Here is a 17,792-nt window from a genome sequence, read left to right as displayed (position 1 = left end):
CCAAACACCCACACCTTTTTAGGAGTGTGAACGCCCTATGAGCACATCAACAGTCTGACATGGCGCTCACCCTCCCAGGCACCAGCTGCAGTCATAAGACAATATTGTTGCTGCTCCTCCAGCAGGCTGAGGTAAGTGCAGGGGTGAGGTTTGGCACCAAGAGACACATATCTCACTCGTGATGTCATGACTGAACAGAGGTGGGGGGCGTCACCGAGAACAGTCAGAGAAACCCCGATGGCTCACAAACTGCGTTTCAGAGCGTCATATACAAGAGCAAACTCAAGAACCTCAACAGTTGCCTCTTGCTTGATTTGCAGCGCCCATCTGTTGCAACTCCACCATTTCACAAAAGCAGCCCGCAGCATTTCACTCACACAGAAAGACATCTGTAATCCCCCGCCAGAAAAAAAAACAAATAAATGCGGATAGTTTAATAGCACTGGATGGAAATAGTTGCAGGACAAGTGTGAAAGTAAAACGTCAAGACGGACCTGAATTATCTGGCTGCAGTTTTCAACAACTTAACACATAGGGACTGTTACTCGTGAGTGTGTCACATGATAGTTACTTTTTGCTGGTGCCGCTTCAAATTCAGGTCAATCAAAACCCACGTCGTAAATGACACAACAATGCTGTTTCTCACACTCCTGTGTTTCGACTGTGACACAAGACCTGCCTGTTGTGTGAGCTCAAGAGTGCTGCTGCTAGCGTGCCAACGTTCACTGACCGTAGCAGAAACACTGAGATAAATGACAGCGCATGGAGTGGCTCCATGGCTTCTGATGTTTGAGGAAGAAGACGAACGGTCACGTTCAAGGCGAAACCCCTCGCTAAAACAGCGCTTCCAAATCTTCTGGGAAACACTGGTGAGCACACGCTTGCTGAGAGCAGCAGTGTGTTTTTGACAGAAGATGAAGTGAGCAACTTTATATTCTCCACCTGACACACACGGCTCTGGAACGCTCCTACTGGAGCAGAGGATCTGATCCGAGATAAGCTCGCCGACAGTAAAAATAATGACCACTTTGAAGACTCGCATTGATTATGCAGTAATATGTCATTAAAGTTACACGCTGGATCACACAGTTTAAGGAATTCTTCAAGGAGATTGATGTCTTTTGTCGTTTCACCCCATTAAAAGTAGCGACTACATTAACCACCGCATGACACGGCCAAAACTCCACCAGATCTTTGCAGCTGCGGCTCCTGATTCCATCCAACTTCAAACAAAAGTAAACTACACTTTGGTTTTCATAAATGGTTAGGATCTTTTGAAGACAAGACAGGCTGCAAACAATCATGCTGCAGAGAATACAGCATAGACTGTTTTGAGTTTCACCTCTGACCAAACCAGAGTGCCTGTGTGAAGTGTTAGGATGATGAATAATTCAATGTTGATGGGGATTTGACTTTAGTTTTGGGGGAAACACTTGCATCACCTTTATTTACTGGACCTTATAAAACATGCAGGAACACCAGAGCAAACCAGTGGTTTCTCCCTCCAGTTTGAACATATAAGAAGGATGTATATCTCTGAGTGAAATATATCGGTAGAAAGAAAAAAAAAAGGGTGGTAAAAGTTGACTAAAACAAACAGGATTTGTAGTATCAATGTGACCCAAGCAGAAGCACAAGTGAGCTCTGTTCGATATTGCAGCGGAGACAGATTTTTCCGCATTTTGCCAAGCAATGTCAATCAGCTCGCCTTCTCTCCTACTTGAGTTTGCCATCCACGCAGTCTCATAGACAGCTCCCCGATCTCATCGGGAATATTTATCAAGCCCTGTCTGCAGCATTGAGTTTATCTTTCCTCTCACTCCCGGCAGAGCCAGCAACAATCCGCCTCAGCAAGTTACCAAAGTGAAGCCAAACTCACCTCCCGAGGTCCGTCTGCGTCCAGGGGGCTGCAGGGTTTCTTTCGTCTTGTTTGGCGGCGCGAGGTCATTCGGCGCAGAAGGCTGGCGCTTTTTAAAAAGAGCGAGCTGAGGCTTAGAGGAAAATTCCACACACAAACGTGAGACCATCTGAGAGCTACCTGAGGTAGGGCGGCGTTGGAAGACTGTGACGCGGCGATCTCATCTGTGGGGCGACACAGTGAAGACGCTTATGAAACATCACCGTGATGCATTCAGGGGCCAATCACTCAACACAATCATCCATCCCCGCCGCCTCCACTCCGATTGTCAGGAGAGACATTCTGTGAGGGAGTCTGAAGTGACGTCGAATGAACCCATGCATTATGCAAATTCATCTGACAGACTGGAATTCATCTTCCTGCTCATTAATTTGAAGGCGCTTGCAGACACGAGGAAACCACTTCAGAAGGGACGACAGTTTTTCCTCTCAAAGCACGAGAACGCGGCTTCACGATGACATCAGCGATTCGGTCCCTGCTGCTGATCACGATGACGTGACGGTGGTGCCTGAGATGACTCAACTGGAGCGCCAGAGGGGCCGATTTTAAACATATGAATCAGAACGCGGCGGAGCCAAACGGCTAATTTGATTCCACTTAATCCAATTCCACACAATGCCACTCAACATCCTGGGTTGCTAAGAGACCGGATGTTTACAACAGTGGAGACAACGGCTGGGGTACATTTCAAGGCTCCTTCACGTCTTGTCAGTTTAGACGCCCACCTTTTTGGAACTCCTGGCTGGATGGAGGGACTTTGGTCTGAGCAGTCACCAGAAGCTCATAAGTGTGATCCTCTTCTTCTTCCACGAGCTCCTGTCTCTCATCTGTACTGCGAAACAGAACCTGCACAGAAACAGAAGAAACTCTTCAACACTTTCTGAAAACATTTCATCATTTCGTCTCAAACAAACTCACAAAATAACAGCTTCCAAAACAGGAATGCCTGCATATATATATATATATATATATATATATATATATATATATGTGTGTGAGTGTGTGTGTGCACGCATGTATACACACACACACACACTCACACATATCCACAAAAATCTGAAAATGAATTTCATGTGACTAATGCACTCATAAACCCTCACCTCTGAACTGATCTCCTCTTCATTACCCGGAACTGCGTGTGCAGGGGGAAGTGGTCTGTCCTTCTGCAGAGAACACAAGGTTGCTGCGTGAGGAAAGAGCTCAAACAGAGAAGTGTTGAAGGGGGAAGCTCGCTGTCGCCCTCTAGTGGTTAAGGCTGGATTTGGTTTCTGTGTGGCCGCTGACCTTTCCGGCCTCGCTGTCCGGCCGTCCAGAGTCTCGGTCAGAGGACTTCCCGCTGGTGAGGCTGTCCAGAGAGTGACAGGAAGTGGCCTCAAACAGGGCTTCATAGGGGCTTTCCTCCTCCGGACCTGGAGCCAGACCGGAGATCAGCTCACTGACTTTCTCCAGCTCACCTAGGAGACAGTTCTCTGGTCATGATCATCCCAAAACAGGGTTTTAAACGGCATCCTTACCCTTTTTCCGCGGGCTGGGACTCTCTTGAGGCGGTGGGATGGGTGGAGGAGGGAGATCAATGTCCGGAGGTTTTCCTGCCGCAAGACCTGCGTCAGACTCTGAGTGAAACCGAGCGGCGCTCCCACCATCAGCGTGTCTTCGGACGCTACCTTGAATGTAAGCTGCGATTTCTCTGCTCTTCTGCGAAGGCATGTCTTTGACAGTGTCCAGCGCCGTCAGGCCCTTTTGGTCGACGATGTTCACATCAATACCTGAGGACGGAGAGCCGTGTCAGTGCTGGAGCTGCTGGTCTTCTGCACCGCTGCAACCACTGACCTGCACTGAGAAGTTTCTGCACCACGTCGGTTTTACCAAACAAAGCAGCTTCATGGAGAGCGCTGCCTTTCTCCGTCTGGAAAGGTTTCAGCATTTAAAACACATCGACCTGGAGGAGTGACGATCTTTTCTACCTCATAGTTGATGTCCATCCCGGCGTCCAGCAGCACCTCCACCACAGACAGGTGTCCATTGCGAGAGGCCAGGTGGAGCGGAGTGTGTTTCTTGGTGTTGCAGCTCAGCAGATTGGGATGCGCCGTGAGCAGCAGCTTGACCACGTCCAGGCGACCGTAGAGCGCGGCCAGGTCCAGCGGCGTCTCGAACTTGTTGTTCCTCATGGTGGGGTCGGTCAGCTCCTCCAGCAGCAGCAGCACCACCTGAGTGTGGCCATACTGCGCGGCGCAATGCAGCGGCGTCTCGTTGTCATTGTTCTGGCGGGAGGAGAGGGAGTCAGTCGCAGAGAAAACTGCAATAGATGAGTCGCCTTTCATGAGTGGAAAGGTGGAAATACTGCGGCAGGGTGATGAGGACGAAGCGCATGGCTGAGTGGGAGAAAAACACCACCAGGAGAGAGAAAAAGAAAAGAGCAGGGACACGACAGCAATAGATTTCTATCACTATTGAATCACAGACACGGCAGCAACCGGCCTTCAAGACCCCACCAAGTTTCTGAAGCGACCTTACAGGGAACATCCAGCAGGAGGCGCACCTTGCCAAAGAACAGCGCAGGCGTGGGAAAACCCACCTCCTTAAAGACTTGGGATGGTTCATGAAACTGCTCATGTAATGTCTTCCAAAGATGAGTCAGCAATATGATCATAACATTCAACAATAGAATTGGAAGTCTCGAGCTATTCTGAGATATTTCTCAGCTCAGTGGTGTTGAAGTGGGTGTGGCAGGTATGGTTGCTTTGTCATTCAACAGACCAGATCTGAAGAGAGGCCCAGATGGGCCGCTTAACCCCTTCAGTGGAGTGAAGTGATGCCAGGCTGCGTGCGTGCCGGCCGGCGGGGCTCGCCAGTTCAGGACAAGGCTTCAAATGAAGAGGGCAGATGGAAGCAGATGTCACACTCGTCTCGCTGAGACTCGCTGGCAGAAGTGCTGCCAGACCAGATGAGCAGGTATCGTGAGATCAGGAGTGGTGGCGTCGGGAGCAGAGACACACACAAGACATTCAATAACAGCAATATAATAGTCATTCCTTAGATTAGGAAACAAACTGGCGAAAAAGCTTCCAAATTTGACACGACCTCCAAGATTATCGCGAAAAAACATCTGCCACGAGCACACCACTGTGTATTACTATAAATAACCTCATTATTAACTGTATTAGCAGCATATTACTGGATTGCTGAGGCAGACTATATTTCACCCTGAAAGATTTCACGCTGAACAACACCAGAAGTATTTACAGTAAATAAGCAAGTCATGCGTGTACGAATGGTTGATATTTGTTCCATAAAACACTGGTGTATTAATCATTAAGTTCTTGATAGAAACTATTACAAAGAACATTTCTTTTAAAGTGAATTAAATTAAATCAATAATGAATTTAATTCATAAATAAAAATAAACTGGGGTTACATCATTTAAAATACGGTTCATATCTAGTTACTGTGCAATTTGATCAGACAATGGATTATGGAGCCAAAAAGCAAACTGAGCTGCTGATAATACAAATCCATTGAGCAAAAAAAAAAATGTCAATAAATAACCAACTGGAACAATGTGCAGATAGAATGCAGAGTTTTGATGTAGATGTTTCAGACTCGGGTGATTTTGGTTACTTCACCAGGCAAACTTCGACAGAGTGATTATGTCACACTGATTCACTTCCTCAGTTTCACAAGTCTGCTGCATCATTCCACATTCAAAGAGAGCAGAAATCATGAGACTTCTGAGACAACTCATAAAAATGTGCAAATATGTCGATATGAATAAATATCTAGTCAGAAAAAAAGTATATAATATAATACATGCAAATGTGTGTATATAAATACATATGTATTCAGAAAAGAAAATATATGACTATATATATGTAGTAAGAAAAAAGCATATAATATAATACATGCAAATGTGTATATAAGTACATATGTAGTCAGAAAAGAAAATATATAACTATATATATATATGTAGTCAGAAAAAAATATATCAATATATACATAGGTATTTATATAGACATATTTGCACATTATATATGTGAATAGATTATATTAAATTATATTATAGTTTTAAAATAATAATATATTAAAATATATTTTACATATATTATAGAATATATTATATTATATTATATTATTATATATATTGTTAATTTTTTCATCAAAACATAATCCTAGGCATCACCTCACCAGTAAATCCAAATGTTTCGGAACATCCAGTAAAAGAATCAAGGATGCAGCTTTCATTGACTGAGCTGTGGTTACTCTGTGTTGACAGTGAGCTTAAACCGGACCCAGACCAACCGTCACCAAGCCCGGTTGGGAAAGTGTAAAATCGCTGCAGCGTCTCCACAGTCATGCAGCGAAGGAGATTAGATTAGATCCCGACGTCATGACTGCATGTTTACAAGACAGTCCTATCTGTCCTGCTTGACTAAGATCCAACCCTCTTCAGGACACAACCCTTGAAGACGATTTACACCAGAGACTGGGTGATGGCCTCAACCTGCAGCTGGATGACGGTAACACACTTGGACTGGCAACCTCGGTCATGTGACCGGCGAGCGAGCCAGCGGTTACGTCAGTCCAGCCCCTGGTAGTGGGAGCAGTCGTAGTGGGGGGGCGGCGACGGCAGCTGTTGCAGCTGGTGTGCCAGGGGGCAGCCCATCCTGCCGCGGGCCCAGGCGGCGGAATGGTGACGCTCGCTTTCCTCGCTGTCTAAATGCCACTCGTTCTGCTTGGTAAATATTCCCTCATTCATAGTTCCCTGAACAGATGCTCTCTCTCTCTCGTCCGAGCTACTGCGACTGTTTTGTTCCACCGGGGAACATGTGTCGGAGGACGGACCGGGTGGGAAATGATGAGAGAGACGAAAGAGTAGGGTCAGAAATGACTGTGTTAAAATGACTGCGACATGATCAAGTCAACATCGCTGGAGAAACATCTGTGTGGAGCCTCATTCACCACTGTGCTACCTCACCATGACTGTATGGCCATAAGCTGTGACCCTGTCGCCATGACAACGCTCCACCTCTTCCTCTCCTCAGCAGCCTGACAAAGGAGGAGGAGGGAACACACTCATTTGCACGCTGACACCGACAAGCGCGGAATGGAAACCTCTGTTTGATGCTGATGCGAAGAGACTGGTACACCCGGCCGCCTCTTCCTCTTCACCCCCCACCCCCCGCAAAGAAACGGCTCTCTGGTCCTTGAGTATGATGGGTGCAAATGCTGCCAACCCACTCAGTCACATGATCATCATCCCTGACCACCACGAGAGCATCCAGATTTGTCATTTATTCATGCCCAGCCATGGATTATTCATGCGTCGGTCAGGTGGTGCCCCACAAACCATACAGGAAGTGTTTACATTACGACATTTTTCGTGTGAAATAGCCATCCACGTGAGGCAAATTCACACATGGATTCAGAGCAACAGCGCGGAGAGTCAGTCAGCTTTCCCACCAAAACACTAAGAGGATTATTTAAAGGAAATGTGATGATGTTTAAAAATAGAATGCAGCTTTATCTAGAGGCGCTGGTGGGTTTCAGAACAGAGGGGAGGGGGAGCTGCGCTTGCTCCGCTAACTGGTTTGAAGGAACAGGTCATGGCCGCGACGCAGAAGTGTTGGCCTGGATGAACGACCCAAACTGCTTTCTGAAAACCGGAATCGGACACTTTCTAGCTGGTATTAAAATGTCAAACTTACGACTTCAGATGTTTGCGTTATTAAAAAATGTGCTGGTAAAAAGCACTCCCATAATGCACAGCAACAACTGAAGCTCCAACTACTGTAAACAGACGCTAATTCTGTCTTAAGTGTGCAATATTTCACTATAAAAATAATGAGCAACATTATAAACCACACCGTATGTCTCTTAACTAGAAAAAAAGCAGGTTTTAACTGCATAAAAAACAACAATTTATGAACAAAATACATGAGAAGCTGCGAGCTGCCACACCTCATCTGTGACCTGCATACCTCATGAGGCGTTCACTGACCACCTGGTCATGAATGGGTATGACAGGGACGTCAACATGAGGAAGAACACTACATCTAGAGAGAAATTATTGAATAAGAAAGTATCTTCAACAACAACAGGAAGATTCCTTCCAAAGCTTCCCTTCAAGAGGAGGTGGCCTCCTCAGAGCAGCAGTGGTGTTAATGTTTGACTGCCTCACACTTTCAGGAAGTTTAAAGTCATCTGAAGTCTCGGGTGTAAAAAGTGAGATTCCACCTTAGGTTTGAGGTTTTTCTCATCTCACACGAGGAGGAGCTTAACACCATTTAGAAGGCTGTGATAATAAGGTAAAAGTAAAGTGTCAAGTAAAAGTGTTCTCTGTTGTGACAGAGGAGCATTGCAGGAGAAGACTGCAGTGAGGACAAAGGCCACTGTACAAGCTAAAGAGGGTCACGTGAGGAGGGGCAACTGTGAGACATGGATAAACTGGTCAGGCTTTAAAATGAATAAAAAAATAAATAAATAACATTTTCTACATTAAAAAATTAAACGTAAAAATGTTATGAGACGTTATTATTGACAGAAAAATAAAACAATACACTTTATAAAATGTTATGTCGAAAAACAAACTACATGATTACTTTCGCATTATTGCTATTATTGCTGTTATTATAATTATACATACATTTAAATTAGATATAGAAATATAAATAAATAATTGTATTAACTATGCAACATGAGAAAATTATTGGGCTGAGGGTTCAACATAAACGGCCCAAAATGCAATGTTGTGCATCATATTAATAATTAAATGAAATATATTCATACAAGTTTGATCTATAAATCTACATGAGGGACCTAGTAAGTAACCTATTTAATTTCAGAATGTTTAAATCAATATATAAATACCATAAGAAGCACTAAAATATCTTTGCAAACTGAAACTTAAAGACACATCAATGTAAACAATGAATCATGAATGATAAAATCACATGCACTGCAAAGTGAAAATTGAAAACCTTTTCAGCGCGTAAACTGAAACGACAGTGAAGATAATACATTGTCAGATTATTTGCTGTACACTTTTTTAATTGTGGGCACATGAGCAACTCACCCTGGATTCGTAGCTTTCATTTAAACAGAAAGAGAAGACAGTTGCCCAAGATTCGATTCTAACTTCCTTCCAAACCCTGCGAGCTGGTGCAATAGTGTCGTAACCTGCCGCTGAAAGAGCTGTCAGGCAGCACCTCACACTGCACCAAATATCACTCCAGAATTGTGAGATTACTGTCAGCAGAGATTAAAAGGTTGACAGGAACTACAGGGGGAAGGATCCCCACTTTCCTCAGCGACAAGTGAAGGCGATAAAGCAGAAGGCCAGCGCAGGTCAGCAAAGCAGAGGAGGAGAGGCGCAGAGCAACAAAGGAGTGTTGGGGCAGCTCTGTGTACACACCTTGGCATTAATATAGGGGTCAAAGGGCCCACAGCGTTTGAACTCTTTATGCTCTAGAGAGCTCTGGAAGGGAGGAAGAAAAGAAAGACTGATGCTTTGGGTTCAGACGAGCAATGGACGGATGAATGACAAAAAAATGGTGTTAATGAACAATCGCAAACAGATGAGGAGAAATGAGCCAGGTGGCTGTTGTTTAGAGCAGTGTTTTTCAACCGTTTTCAAGGCACGGCACCTCGGTTCATTGACAAAATCCCGGGTCTCACCACCCAAGGAACCTGGGCCAAAGCTCACTTGTCCTGGAGAAACTCCCTGTTCACTGGTGAAACACTGTAGCTACTGACGCTGGCTTGTTATTTTGCCAGGTTATTTGCAGAAATAAACTGCAGAAAATGTCTTTGTTTCAAATGCAAAATATATCATGATTTATTGATGTATTGACTGACTTTAAATCACTGTTTGGATGGGATGATTTGATTGCTCCTCAACACCTTCTAACTGTCATGATTTCATGGCATCATGTCGCCCGCCTCTGTCTCCGGACAGAGGTGAAACTGGATCATTTTTCCCACAGCACACCTGACACTCTCTCATGTGTTGCGGCACCCCGGTTGAAAAACACTGGTTTAGATATAACATAAAGCTCATGGATCATTTCTGCTCATCACATCCAGGGCAGAGGTGGCCTGCAGTTAGTGACCAAACATTTCAAACACAAGCACTTGTCACTCCAGCCGGCTGAGAGCAGAAACCTAGTCGGAGGCAAACCGTGAGCAAACATGCTGATGTGCGGGTGATTTGAATTCCCACAACAGTGGCCTCAGACCTGCTCGTTGAGTTTGGGGTGAGACGGTCCCTGATGGATAAGCAGCTTCACGATGTGTTGGTCTCCCTTCCAGGCGGCCAGGTGAAGGGGGAAGCAGCCCTTGTTGTCGGCGATGTTGGTCAAGGCCTCGTTCCGTAGCAGCAGCTCCACCACTTGGCTGCGGACAGAGGAGGAGCACATGAGGCGTCGTCTTCAACGCTCGCGCCACAGTCCCAGCGGGACCATCAGCAAACGCCGCACAGAAACTAAATGCAGGAATTAAAGAGCCACTTCTGAGAATGGGCCTCTATCTGATGAGTCGGCAGTTTCTTTGAAATATTGTCTCCATTTGCATTCCACTGGAATCTGTACCTCCGCGCCAAGCCCGTCCAACTCGAGGCTCCTTGAGTGGCCGGCTGCTGAGAATATGAAGAAGGGTCCACGAGTTACCATGAACATTTAACCCCTGAATTCCTGGGACACATCTGGCAACACGAAAGCTCTGTCACTGTTCTGGACCCTTGATTTTTCTGGCCCAACATTTCTATTAAATTGAGCTTTCAGACAGAAAGCTTATGACTGTGGCTGGTCATAAGAGCAGAGCAGTTTGGCCTCTTTCCACTGGCTTACACGTCACTTTAGGATGCATTTCAAAATGTGCGCGGCACTTTTCAGGCGTCTGAGCACAATATGTGATGAGAGGAGCAAATGGGTTTCTGCACGGAGCCTTGGCTGCTGCCAGATGGACGCCAAGAGCTGTCCCTGTCATTCGTTTGTTTCCGTTCTGTCGCCTCCGTGTGTTGTAAATCAATTCAACTGCTGGTCTGTAGGGGTCGCTACTCCGCTAACTGACATTTTTAGGCGCAAAAAACACCATCAACAGGATGTTAAATACTATAGATAGATACATACACATAAAGAAGAGAAGTGAATTCATGAGAAAATAAAGTCGATCAAGGGAAGCAAGAAGCTGTAATGGAGGGGGTTTACAGAGAAGATCCATCATAAGAGAGAAACCTACCAAAGTAAAGACGTTTTTTAATCATTACATGACATTTTCCTTTGGGCATTTTATAGGTCCTCTTGTTTTTCAGGCACAATTTCAATGTATAGTAAGTCGGTCTGCAAAAATCTAAATGAATTTATCTTTCATCTTTTTAATTCAACTCTCGGGGACTCTCGCAGTGAAGTGGCTAATTGTGTCCCCTGGAAAATAAAAGAAAAGGAAAGAAAAGAAAAGTCAAGAGAAGACAAGAGAACAGAAGACCAGAGAACAGAAGAAAAGAGAAGAGAAGAGAATTATTGTGACTGACACACATGCACAATTTAACCCCAAAATAAAACTGAACGCACTACATCTGATGATGCGACACAACAACAGCGTGGCTCCTTCTTCATTGAACAGGAGAAGACACGGACACAGCGCCACTTACAGGCCTGGCATGCATACTACAACAACAAGTGGTGGGAAGGTTCCGAAACAAGACGTATTCAGAAGCAGAATGAAGGCTGCACCGCTCCTGTTTCCCACGACTGTTACCTGTGTCCATTCAGAGCGGCATGGTGCAGGGGGGTGTATCCAGTGCTGTCGACACAGTTCACATTGGGGCCTCTCCAGATGCTGTTGGAAGAAGAACAAGCAGTCAGCTTCCGCTACACATTCCTCTGTAATGTCCCTCAAGTGCGGGTGTGACCTCTGATGACTATCACAGACCCCCGGAGAGGCCCCGCCCACCCACAGGTGCTGGCCAACTTCCTGATAGAGAAACATGTGGCGAGGAGGCCAAGGCACGGGAGGAGAAATGCTCCGAATAAACCAGGCGCCGCAGCTTGTTTACAGTTGAATCCAAACCCCAGTTTGCGGGAGAAAAGACTTTTGTGATGCAGAGCAGCGACAGACAAAAGAGAAGTCGGAAGAGAAAGGCAGACATTTGGCGAGTATCAGCTCAGCACTCCCAGTGACTGGAGCAGCTGTCAGCTCTGATTGGTTTGCTTCTTTTAATTTGCAGAGTGCTGTGGGCGAGGAGGTGGATGATTGAGGGGGTGAGGAGGAGGAGAAACGGCGGGGGGCGGGGGGAGTCATTTAAGAAGCTGAAAGGTGTGTGCAGAGCTGGAGTGCACAGCACTTTCTCAGACCTGAACACATCCTAAATAAATCATGTGATGCGGAGATCCCAGCGCCAGTGAACCAAATATCGTTTGGCATCCAGAAAGCAAACGGGAGTAAAACCGCGGCGCCTCCAACATGAATGGAGGGGGAAACTTTTCTGATGTCATTGACTTCCCTTTCATACATTATGGAGAAGTGTCGGTCTGTATGACTTCTGAAATGAAGACTGAGTCACCATTGCTAGAGAAGAGACAGATGGACACAACAGCGGCAACACCACTCTTAACTGCCTCACTTTTGACTGCTGTAGTGCATTTTGAGACCAGGACTGTCCACAAATAACCATGCAAACCCCTCAACTGACACTGGAGAAGACCCCGGAAATGAAGCTTGGACATGAGCTGTTGAGTGTCGACTGAATCTGAATGCTGTTTTACTGCTGTTTAGGATGAAACCGTCACTTAAAACCAATTTCAGTTTCAGTTTTAGCTGCCGAAAAGTTTTAAGACCAATCATTTAAAAACACTGCTGCATTTTTGTGAGTCGTTTGGCATGTATTTTGCATGCAATTGTGGAATCATCCATGACACCTTTTCAGGGCGACGACAGTCCCAACATCTGCAGCATAAACCAATGAACACGACGGTGCTGGTGGGATTTCACGCCAGTAATGGCTATTTTTCTTCCCTTAAAATAAGCCCACAATGACAGCGCAGCAGTCTGCAATTACACAGCTGGAGTTGTCTCATTAAATAAGAGTCTTGGGGGGGGCTCGGTGACCCACACGACGAAGAGACATCCGGGGATGCACCAGGAGGCTGAACAGTTTCAGTTCTCTGCAAAACACGAGCCAGAAGAAGCGCCACGGCGGGATGAGAGAGGAACGCTGAGACACATGACCCAAAAATGTGCTGCATTATATCGCAAATTCACTTCCTCCACGGAGGAGATGAAAAGCAGCTCACTCAGTCTCGGCCGGCCGACATATCAAAGCTGAGACAGAAACAGACCTCTAATTTCTGCCCCAGATAAGGAGTTACATAACAGCTTAGCGCAAAAAAACTCCATACACAAATGAACATAAACAAGAGCGGAGAGGAAACAATGGCCAGCAGAGAGCAGCGGCGCTGACGACCACGCACTTCTGATCATACACACTGGATTCTAGGACACGCACAGTATAGTCGTATGGAAACATTGTAGGTGTCTTTTATACGGAAATAGGGAATTAAATAAACACATGTACATAAATAAATGGGATTTATGCATGGGGATAACTTTTTCTTGTTCTTCCTCCAATTTCAGCTGACCAGAATATTGATATCTACTGAAACAAAGTGTGACCATTTTATTAAGATCAATGAAAAATAGTATATATCCAAAGGAAACACTACTTAGCCTTGATAAATAGCTGTCTTTTAAGTTTTCTGCCTCAAGAAAGTTTAGAAAATGTGACCATGACTATAGTGTGAGGTGAATATATTTCGAATAATATATTACTTTCTGATGTCAGGAGGCCAAACAAACTCAAGAAACATAGAATAGAGAACTGGGACACACAGAACCAGGCCCTGTGTTTGATATTCCATCACATATCTGCATACTACAAGGCTTACTTCGGAGTAAAAATATGCGAAATGATAGTGTCCGTTTTCGCAGCGCTGCCGGTGACAAACAGTGTCACACCCAGTGAATATCTGGCAGAGTGACACCCAGAGCTGCCGGACATTCGACTTCATCCTCTTACTCCCGAGCAGCCTCGGAGAGCAGCGGGGCTTAAAGCAACAGCAGGGCCACGAGCAAAACACAGCTGATCTGAAATGGGGAGGGGGCACATGCATGGGAACCGGCTGTGGAATTCCTGTTTGAAAGGACAAGCTAATCCTTAATTTCCCTGAGGGAATATCATGGGGATGTGAAAGTGATTTTGGGAGGCTGCTGTTGCAAAGCCGGACCAGGCTGAGGTGGAGGGACGATAACCAGATGTGCCGAGTCACAAATGATCACCGAGCGTGGTGCCACTTATCATTCTGGCCGGAGGGGAACAGGCGGCGTCTCATCGCGGAACTTCAATGTCCTTTACTTTAGTGTTTGGTTTCAACCTTTTTCATCGCAGCATTGTCAACCTGAACAGAATGTTTACAGAAACACAAGCAACCTTAAAAAAAGCAAAATTTCAATTCATATTTAAGTGGCAAAAAGCGTTCGCCTCCTGAGCAAGACACAAGATGCGGATCGAACGTGAGCTCAGGTGTGCACTGATCCTGGTGAGAGATAAACAGATTGGTCCTGCAGGCTATTAGCCGTGCGAGTGTGATGGCGGGTATTAGTTGGTCCGAGGGCACTGAGCCCAACCCTGACCGGCGTACGTCGGGGAAATTGGGCTCAATTACGCGCCGGGCCGAAGGGTGCCGAAGCTCAAAGCCGGAATGTCTCACACCCGAGAGAGATACACAGTAAGAAGAAGGCGAAATACAAGAAATGTTTTACTCACAGCGTCCACAAAAGAGTTCGGGGACGACAAAGAAACTCTCAGTTAAACAAGGCCGCATCAGTACAACATCCATTTTCGATCTTAAATGGCATCACATTCAGTGCAGAAATGGCCACCAAAGAAAAAGGGTTGGACTTGTGCATTCATCTCCCGCACTATTCGAAAGGTAAATACACCTCCACAGGCTTTTAGCTAGGAGGGCGTCTGCAAACATGAAAAAATGGACGCCAGATTCTCGACCGTAGTGGCGGGCAAGATACGGTCAAGAATTGGATGTCCATTTTTTCATGTTTTGCAGACGCCCTCCTCGCTAAAGCCTGCCTCTGTATGTTTTTGGACTGTGGGAGGAAACCAGAGTGCTCAGACACATTCCTGCAGTGAGGCTTCAACACAAGTTCCCAGGCGTTTGAATCTTCATTTGTGCAATTTAATAATCACGAAAGCCTGGTGAAGTTCCTGCAGCTCAGCAGATGAAATCCCCATGTCTGCCAAAAGGACGGCGCAGAGGAAAGAGATCCAACAGAATTCAAATGAAGCGACTTGAAGCATTTGAAAGCCTTGTGAATAAGCAGAACAAGAGAAGAAAAGATCTCAAACTCTGATGGATATTGTCGCCGTTTGAATCAGTCAAGCAGCATCCAAAAGCTGCTACGTGTCTTGATCTGCGGGAACACAGGGAGGGAAGCCACAGCTCTCTCTCCTGCTGTTTGAAGTCGCTGTGGAGGTTTGTGTTCGACCAGCAGGTGGTGGAAGGACTGATGAGAGCAGCAGAGTGGGGGGAGAAGGAAGACGCCAGCTCTGGAGCCAGACAACTCCTGACGGAGCTGCTGAGTTAGTGCCACCCTCTCGTGCTTTCAAAGCTAAATACTGCTGCCTTCAGTCAGTCTGGTCAGTCACAGGAGGAAAAGACGACAAGCAAGTCATTGACCAGAGTCATTCATGAACACCCCCTGATCACTTGGCAGGAACTCGCTGGCAACATTCTTCACGGAGAGCAGCCACAGCCATCAGACATATGTGGAATTCATCAGCACGACTGGCCGGCCCGTCCTCCGCCTACACAAACACGGGCCGTAAACATTACGTGCCCAGCAGAGCGTCACCAAACGCAGACTCTCCTGGAATGCCAACACGGTGGTGTTAGATTCCCTCACTACCACGGCTCCCTCCTGGGATGACTGAGCTGCAATTTCTTCCAGTTCAGGGGTCAGATGTTGAGGACTGTCGAGCATGATGTGGAGCTAAAAATGCTCCCGGGATAGAAAAAGACGAGGAAACTTCCTGGATAGCAAAGGAAACATCCAGGCAACCGCCTGCTCAGAGCCAAACCTAAAGAAACCCGAAGCCGTTTGGAGCCATAAAATATATATGTTCAAGGAAAGACAGTTGGAATCAGTTAACTATTCCACTCACCCTCGATGTTCTTATGAGCAACTCTATCATAGCCGAAGACAAGGTAGAAGATCAGGCTTTTAGCGAGGATTTTGAAACAGGGCGTCCCAAACCCCACCTCTAACCCATAACCCCGCCCCTAACCTGACCTCCTCCCGACACACCATGTCAATGACTGACAACTGACAACTTGCTTTGTAAAAAAACACGGCTGTAAACATCCATTTGTGCCAAAATAACCTGATAAACAACAAATAAACCACTATCGGAGTCAAATAAACAAACAGGCAGCGCCAAATATCCCGATTAGAGAGCAATGAGCGAGTTTTGTGAACAACTGTTTTAAGTTTGGACCTTATCTGCAGTTTCCTCCTGTCATCAGCGTCGGACATCCCATCAATAGCAGCGCGCTTCCATGCCACGAGTGAGATGTGGATCAGTGCAAGATTACGGTAAACAAACATAGCGACCGCAATGGCCAAAATACGGTTGCGAAAGGTTCAAGAATCTGCAAATGTGGTTCATATTCGGCGAGATCACCGGACGGAAACACAATTTAATGTGAACCAGTGAGATGACACGAGGAGTTGGGCATGATACAGGCACTACTGATCCATTCAGGGCGTCCTGCTGAGGAAACAGGGCGTCCGGTTTTGAGTGCTGGAGGGCATCCATATTATCATGTTTTGCAGTTTAGACGCCCTCTAGCTAAAAGCCTGTATAAGATGCCACATATCTTTCAAACAACATGAACATTAACTTAACATTGTCAGCCAGTTATCTGCAGAGGAGAGTGCTCTGCCGCTCGAGAACTAAAGGCGCTATAGTTAGAAACACAGATAAACACGGCAGCTTCCATTGTCATTCTGTAATCTTGGGAAACAGAGCAGATGTTGTGGCACTTTGACACAGAACATAAGGCACACTTATCTTTAGCATGAAAACAAAAGGAAACGTGTGCTGGGCTCGTGTCACTATACTTGTTCATTTAATGGGGCGGCAGAATTTGGCTGGAGTCGAGCCAAACACTCCTCAGATGAAACACGTTTGCTCTATATAAACTGTAAAGCCTTGAAAATTTAGGAAATTATTTAGTCTATTTTGGAGCATTAAACCCCGGCAACAGTGCGGGAGGCCCGCTCCGTCTTAATAGGTGGTCCAATTCCACTAAATTGACTGCTCAATTTTCTTTTTTTAAATGTGAAAAGTATAGAAAAGCCCCACAAACAGTCCGCGGGGACTCATATGAATATGAAAAGCCAGCCTTTGACGCTTTGTAAGACGGACAAAGGAGCAGGCTGCGATGCTGGGAGACAAGTCCTCATCTGGCGAAGCGCTCGGCGCGTCTGTCCAGCGCTCCATGCATTCCTGTGTTAACGTCTCCTCAGTGGCCCGCTGCTCTGCCCTGCCAGGGTCTTGTCTTACCTCCGGTGGGAGGAGAGCAGCTGCCTGTGTGTTTGGACAAACTGCACCAGGAAGTGATCCTGGTCCTGGAAACTCCTGGGAGCTAAGTCTGTCAGGGAGCCACGGAGGAAAGGAAGAGTGCAAAAGAAAAAAAACCCATCACTTGACTGATGCCAATTCCACATGCATTTCAAAAAGACAAGTGGAATTTGACGTGACTCAAATTCAGAGAGCAGCAGTCGAAATATGCAAACAGGGCTCGAG

At 46.1% G+C, this 17,792-nt stretch overlaps 1 protein-coding gene across 9 annotated transcripts in view; it reads right to left on the bottom strand.

Moving 5' to 3' along the window:
- Positions 1-17,792, bottom strand: part of LOC128750134 (ankyrin repeat and SAM domain-containing protein 1A-like) — a 37,318-nt gene that overhangs the window by 16,750 nt on the left and 2,776 nt on the right. For 5 of the 9 annotated variants that reach the window (XM_053850385.1, XM_053850386.1, XM_053850389.1 and 2 more), the window contains exons 2-13: positions 11,669-11,749; positions 10,150-10,306; positions 9,327-9,389; positions 3,883-4,179; positions 3,749-3,824; positions 3,583-3,684; positions 3,433-3,519; positions 3,203-3,372; positions 3,019-3,081; positions 2,644-2,764; positions 2,039-2,082; positions 1,880-1,967 (exon numbers count right to left, since the gene is read on the bottom strand). In XM_053850385.1, the coding sequence (XP_053706360.1) occupies positions 1,880-1,967; positions 2,039-2,082; positions 2,644-2,764; positions 3,019-3,081; positions 3,203-3,372; positions 3,433-3,519; positions 3,583-3,684; positions 3,749-3,824; positions 3,883-4,179; positions 9,327-9,389; positions 10,150-10,306; positions 11,669-11,749 (1,349 nt within the window). The remainder of the gene's footprint in view (positions 1-1,879; positions 1,968-2,038; positions 2,083-2,643; positions 2,765-3,018; positions 3,082-3,202; positions 3,373-3,432; positions 3,520-3,582; positions 3,685-3,748; positions 3,825-3,882; positions 4,180-9,326; positions 9,390-10,149; positions 10,307-11,668; positions 11,750-17,792) is intronic. The other 4 variants (XM_053850392.1, XM_053850394.1, XM_053850395.1 and 1 more) reach the window with 2 other exon arrangements.

This window comes from Synchiropus splendidus, chromosome 18 (assembly GCF_027744825.2).
Source record: "Synchiropus splendidus isolate RoL2022-P1 chromosome 18, RoL_Sspl_1.0, whole genome shotgun sequence".
Classification (NCBI taxonomy): Eukaryota; Metazoa; Chordata; class Actinopteri; order Syngnathiformes; family Callionymidae; genus Synchiropus; species Synchiropus splendidus.
The sequence above is the reverse complement of the archived record's forward strand: the minus strand, read 5'-3'. Positions and strand labels throughout refer to the sequence as shown.